Source organism: Mandrillus leucophaeus, unplaced genomic scaffold, assembly GCF_000951045.1.
Source record: "Mandrillus leucophaeus isolate KB7577 unplaced genomic scaffold, Mleu.le_1.0 Scaffold441, whole genome shotgun sequence".
NCBI classification, from domain to species: domain Eukaryota; kingdom Metazoa; phylum Chordata; class Mammalia; order Primates; family Cercopithecidae; genus Mandrillus; species Mandrillus leucophaeus.
Window position 1 is genome coordinate 739,697 of NW_012104710.1, and position 6,804 is coordinate 746,500.

General features: G+C 40.5%; 1 protein-coding gene across 1 annotated transcript in view; it reads right to left on the reverse strand.

Moving 5' to 3' along the window:
• SLC25A16 (solute carrier family 25 (mitochondrial carrier), member 16) overlaps positions 1–6,804 on the reverse strand; it is a 49,366-nt gene that overhangs the window by 9,568 nt on the left and 32,994 nt on the right. The window contains exons 5-7 of the mRNA XM_011994093.1: positions 5,310–5,431; positions 4,998–5,064; positions 405–567 (exon numbers count right to left, since the gene is read on the reverse strand). Of these exons, the coding sequence (XP_011849483.1) occupies positions 405–567; positions 4,998–5,064; positions 5,310–5,431 (352 nt within the window). The remainder of the gene's footprint in view (positions 1–404; positions 568–4,997; positions 5,065–5,309; positions 5,432–6,804) is intronic.

The following is a 6,804-nucleotide window of genomic DNA, read 5'->3' on the forward strand; positions in this document are numbered from 1 at the left end:
GATGGTCTCTTGACCTCGTGATCCAACCGACCCGCCTCGGCCTTCCAAACTGCTGGGATTACAGGCGTGAGCCACTGCACCCGCCCTCTTTCTTTTTTTCTTAGGGGCAAGGTCTCGCTATATGTCCCAGACTGGCCTTAAACTCCTGGGCTCAAGCAATCCTCCTGCCACAGTCTCCCAAGTAGTTGAGACAACAGGCAGCACTACTCCATCCAAACATGTAATTATTTATAATATGCTTAAAGTGCACACACATCTAGAAAAATGTATTAAATTGATACTTATATTTTGCAAGGGATCCTCTTTTTGAATAATCTATTAGAAAAAATAAATGATTAACCAATGGTGAAAATCAGGATTGGGTAACCATAATCTGATTAAATTAAGTTGGTGAAGAAACTTACGATATTGTCTGCGCTATTGCTCCAGCAACACCACCACAAAGTAAGTTTACGTGAGTTTTCAACACTAAGACATTAGGATTGTCTGACGAAGGTCTGCCAAGAAGGGTAGGAGCATGGGAAAGCCCAACACTCTTTAAGGTACCAAAAGTAAAAAATGAAACACCTGAAAAAAAATAATAAATTCACCATGATGCTTAACGTAACATGAGCTGTGAAAAAGACACCATTCTTAAATAATAAACACATTTCCTAATTTCTGGTGTTTGGCTTAATTTAAAATAGAAAGATTTGTGTACATAAATAACCGAAAGATGACGAAATTACCACCAATAAAAAATTATAGCTTTGGTTTTCATGCACCACTGCAGTTTACTGCACTGACGGAGGCTATAGTGGATATAATGCCACTTTATATGTGAAAAAAATAACGTTTTCCAAGGTTTCACATGAGAAACATTAAATTCATGACTATTAATTACAAGGAAATGTGACAACTTACATTTAAAATAACAATGATGGCCAGGCACGGTGGCTCACGCCTGTAATCCCAACACTTTGGGAGGCTGAGGTGGGCGGATTACCTGAGGTCAGGAGTTCCAGACCAGCCTGACCAACATGGAGAAACCCTGTCTCTACTAAAAATACACAATTAGTCGGGTGTGGTGGTGCATGCCTGTAATCCCAGCTACTTGGGAGGCTGAGGCAGGAGAATCATTTGAACCCAGGAGGCGGAGTTTGCAGTGAGCCGAGATCACACCATTGCACTCCAGCCTGGGCAACAAGAGCGAACTCCATCTCAAACACAAAACAAAACAAAACAAAAAAACAGTGATGGTGATAATGTAAGATACAGGCAAAAATTAAGAAGTGAAAAAGCATTTTTATTTTAATTAAGTGTCTAAGTTTGTCTTCAAGGAAGAATTGTGACCATGACAGAAGCGTTTATGTTAATTCACAAAACACGCAGAATCTAATAAAAATAGTATGCAGATAGTGCTTGTTAAACATTACATGATTTTACTAGAATCATTATTTATTAATAAAATTAGGAATGAAATTCAGGGAGGGGAAAAAAGTAAATAGATATGAAATTCAAGCATTCCTCCCAACTAAGCCTTACTCGAGATATTGTGATGTTTATTGAATTGGCCAGGCTCAGTGGCTCATGCCTGTAATCCCAGCACTTTGGGAGGCTGAGGCGGGTGGATCACAAGGTCAGGAGTTTGAGACCAGCCTGGCCAACATGGTGAAACCCCATCTCTACAAAAAATACAAATATTAGCCGGGTGTGTTGGTGTGCGCCTGTAGTCCCAGCTACTCAGGAGGCTGAGACAAGAGAATTGCTTGAACCCAGGAGGCAGAGGATGCAGTGAGCCGAGATCACAACACTGTACTCCAGCCTGGGCAACAGCGAGACTCTGTCTCAAAAAAAAAAAAGATCCATAAGGGATTTCTCTTACCAAATATAAAGACTCATTGTGAAACTGCCCTAGCCCATGTGGCAGCTCATCCTTCTAATCCTAACACTAACGGAGGCTAAGGTGGGAGGACTGCTCAAGCTCCAGAGTTTGAGACCAGCCTGGGTAATATAGTGAGAACTCATCACTGCAAAAAATTTTTAAAAGGAGGTAGATGCAGTGTGTTACATGTCTGTAGTCCCAGTTACTCAGGCCGCTGATGTGGGAGGATAACCTGAGCCAAGGGAGGTCAAGGCTGTAGTAAGCCATGATTGCACCACTGCACTCAGCTATGATTGCACCACTGCACTCCAGCCTGGGCAACACAGAAAGACTCTATGTCAAAGAAAAAAAGAAAAAAAAAAAACAACAACTCTGCATTATGTTATTTTTTTAAGATGACTGGGAAAAGAAGATACTTTTTTTTTTTTTTTGGAAACATAGTTTTATTCTTGTCACCCAGGCTGGAGTGCAATGGTACGATCTTGGCTCACTGCAGCCTCCACCTCGCGGGTTCAAGTGATTCTCTTGCCTCAGCCTCCTGAGTAGCTGGGATTACAGACGTGCTCCACCACGCCTGGCTAATTTTTGTATTTTTAGTACAGACGGCATTTCACCATGTTGGTCAGGTTGGTCTCGAACTCCAGACCTCGTGATCCACTCCCCCTGGGCCTCCCAAACTGCTCGGATTACAGGCATGAGCCCCTGCACCCAGCCAAGAAGATACTATAAAATGGTGCCAAGTCAAAACTGAAGGGGATAAAAAAAAAAAAACTTCCTTAACAAAGAAAATAAATACTTCCAGAGAGATTAGTGGCATATATATAAAATGCTAAACGTTAAAAATCATTATCAGAAGAAAATATTTCTTGACACAATAAAGACTATCCATAAAAGAATAGATTGATACATTCAACTACCTTAAAATTGGAATTTCTGAACCACTAGAACAGCTTAAAAAACAATTTTTTTTTTCAAACTGGGACAGGGTCTTACTCTGTCATTCAGACTGGAGTACAATGGCATGATCACAGCTCACTGAAGCCTCAACCTTCTGGGCTCAGGCAATCCTCTCGCCTCACACCAAGCCTGGCTAATTTTAGAAAATTATTTGTAGAGACAGATTCTCCCCATGTTGCCAAGGCTGGTCTCAAATTCCTAGGCTCAAGTAATCCTCCTGCCTCAGCCTCCCAAAGTTCTGGGATTATAGGTGTAAGCCATCATGTGTGGCCACAGCACATTTTAGTTTGCTATTAGTGCACTGTTTTTTTGTTGTTGTTGTTGCTTTTTTTTTTTTTTTTTGAGATGGAGTTTTGCTCTTGTGGCCCAGACTGGAGTGCAATGGCGCAATCTCGGCTCACTGCAACCTCCGCCTTCTGGGTTCAAGCAATTTTCCTGCCTCAGCCTCCCAAGTAGCTGGGATTACAGGCATGCACCACCACGCCCGGCTAATTTTATATTTTTAGTAGAGATGGGATTTTTCCATGTTGGTCAGGCTGGTCTCAAACTCCTGACCTCAGGTGATCTGCCTGCCTTGGCCTCACAAAGTGCTGGGATTACAGGCATGAGTCACCGCACCCGGCCCTTGTTGCTTTTTTGTTTGTTTGATTTTTAGAGACAAGGTCTCACTCTGTCACCCAGGAGAATGTCCATTCTTTTGGACGAAGCTCCTACACTAGGCCCTAACAGACCAGACTAAAAATCAAAACAGAGTCACCCATGCTTAAGTTCCACACTACCAAACTAAAACTAGTTGTTACCTGACCTCCTGAGAAATTAGGAGAAAGAAGTGACAGCTACTTTCTCTAACAGGCCAGTTTCAATCTTGAATAAGCTTGATAGTAAACTTCTCTCTGCTTGATTGATTGATTGACTGACTGATTTATAAATGGAGTCTCACTCTTTTACCCAGGCTAGAGTGCAGTGGCGGGATCTTGGCTCACCACAACCTCCGCCTCCTGGGTTCAAATGATTCTCCTGCCTCAACCTCCCGAGTAGCTGGGATTACAGGCACACGCCACCAAGCCAGCTAATTTTTGTATTTTTAGTAGAGACAGGGTTTCACCATGTTGCCCAGGCCAGTCTCGAACTCGTGACTTCAGGTGATCCACCCGCCTTGGCCTCCAAAAGTGCTGGGATTACAGGCTTGAGCCACCACACTCGGCTCCTTTTGCTTTAATACTTACACAAAAAAGGTAGCCTAATATAACCTGAAGTTAACTAGTGATTTTTCTATTTTATTCTTCCTGTCCCCAACTTACAAGGATAGTAACTTTGAACTGAGCAACCTGCTTGTTCATTGTTTCTGCTTTCTTCAACCCTTTCTCTAAAATCAACTCCTTCGGGTCTAGTCATTCCAACTCTTACTCTATTTTTATGAAATGAAGTATTGCCCAATTCTAGAATTGCAAATAAAGCCAACTGAGATGTTTAAAGTAAACTGGCTGCAACTTTGTCTTGTAACACAACTGTATGTAAATCCACAAGTACCTCAAAATAAAAAGTTTAGTTTTAAAAAAAAAACAGGACTGCCGGGCACAGTGGCTCACACCTACAATCCCAGCACTTTGGGAGGCCAAGGCAAGAGAATCGCTTGAACCCGGCAGGCAGAGGTTGTGGTGAGCCAAGATCTCGCCATTGCACTCCAGCTTGGGCAACAAGAGCAAAACTCCGCCTCAAAAAAAAAAAAAAACAGGACTGTAAACAAGGTAATAATGGAGACTAGAGAACTACAGGTATCCTTATTTTTCTTCTTTCTACTTTTCTATATTGTCAAAATTTCCCATAAGTCTTCATTATTTATAATGAGACAAAAACCACTTTTCAACTCCTATTTTTAATTAACATGTTCATAAAAACTAAATGTTTAACATCATCTAACATAAGTGTGTGTTAATAAGACTACAGCTGGCTCAGATATTAAGAAAAAGATGTAAAGTAATTTTCTACTTATCGTATACAAATAGTCATCTTTATATCCAAGACATTAATATTATGTGACCATGCATAAATCATTTCCTATTAAAAGTACTTAACAGACAGCATCTTTTTATATTACCATTTCAGAAAAAAAAAGAAAAAAAAGGTAACAAATTTTAAACATGCAAATTAGGATTCTGGCAAATTTGAAACATACCTGCATATGGAGCCATTCCTAAAATAGTAGGCATCAGACCTCTGTAAAATCCAAAGAAACCACCTTCCTTTTGAGTGAAGGAAAATTGCAAGTGAGATTACATTGTGCTCATTATCATAAACATCAAAGAACAAAATCACACTTTATAACAGAAAAATTATTCTGGGATCCACCCTGAAACACAAAGATGTGCTTTCATAATTATTGTTATTAACATCAATAAGTAAAAGAATAATTATTTATATGACATTCAAAATATTTTCCTAAGTATAAAAGGGCATGTTATAGATGAGGAAGGTAAATATGAAATACCTGTGCATAAATTGTTTTGAATGCATGAATAATTCCTGTATAGGTGTGTTCCCCTTTCACCTGGAATGCTAGGCGGACCCTAACCATGTCAAGAGGGTAAGTACAGATAACTGCTGTCATACCTGAAAAGAAAGTAGAAACTTAAAGGTAAAAAAAAAAATTTGATGTATACATATATTCCTCTATCATTAGTATTATTCTAAATATTATGGCAATGGTGAAAACCCAATAAAATCAAAGGTGATATTACTGATAGAATTATACCATATCATTAGATGCAAAAACAACCTAGTAAGTGAAGGGTCAGTTTGCAAAAAATATTTTCAAGTTCTCACTGTGAAGTTATACTGTCAGCACCAAAATGGTACAGTGTACAGTGTAAGGGAATCATGAGATTTTTTTTAAAACAATTATTCTACTATTTATGTATTCCCAGTTAAGACATCAGAAAGGAAACACAGTAGGTCCTCCTGATCCATGGTTTCCACATCCACGGATTCAAGCAACCATTGATGGAAAATGTAGTGAGGTCTACAATGGTTGCATCTGTACTGAACACGTACAGATTTTTTGGTCACTGTTTTCTAAACCATATAGTATAACAAATATATACATAGCATTTACATTATATTAGGTATTATAAGTAATCTACACCCAGCCCAACTCCATCTATTTCTTAATTCCTTTTCCCATGTTCCAAGTTTTCTGGTTACTGGCTGAAAGGGGTTTAATAGGCCAGGCGTGGTGGCTCACGCCTGTAATCCCAGCACTTTGGGAGGCCAAGGCGGGTGGACTGGTCAAGAGATCGAGACCATCCTGGCCAACACGGTGAAACCCAGTCTCTATTAATAATACAAAAATTAGCTGGGCGTGGTGGCACATGCCTGTAGTGAGGCAGGAGAATCACTTGAGCCCAGGAGGCAGAGGTTGCAGTATGCCAAGATGGCGCCACTACAGTCCAGCCTGGCAACAGAGTGAGAGTCCATGAAAGAAAAGAAAAGAAGAGAGAAGAGGGAAGAAAGGAAGGAAGGAAGGAAAGAAGGAGAGAGAGAAAGAGAGAAAGAAAGAAAAGAAAGAAAAAAGAAAAGAAAATAAAGAAAAAAGAAAAGAAAAGAAAGAAAAAAGAAAAGAAAAGGAAAGAAAAGAAAAGGAGGTTTAATAGCAAATCACTGTGGGAGCTGGGCATGCTCACGCCTGTAGTCCCAGCACTTTGGGAGGCTGAGGTGGACAGATCACCTGAGGTCAGGAGTTGAAGACCAGCCTGGCCAAGATGGTGAAACCCCATCTCTACTAAAAATACAAAAATTAGCCGGGCATGGTAGCAAGCACGTGTAATCCAGCAACTTGGGAGGCTGAGGCAAGAGAATCACTTGAACCCAGGAGGCGGAGGTTACAGTGAGCCGAGATCGTGCCATTGCACTCCAGCCTGGGTGACAAGAGTAAAGCTGCATCTAAAAAGGAAAGGAAAGGAAGGGAAGGGAAGGGAAGGGAAGGG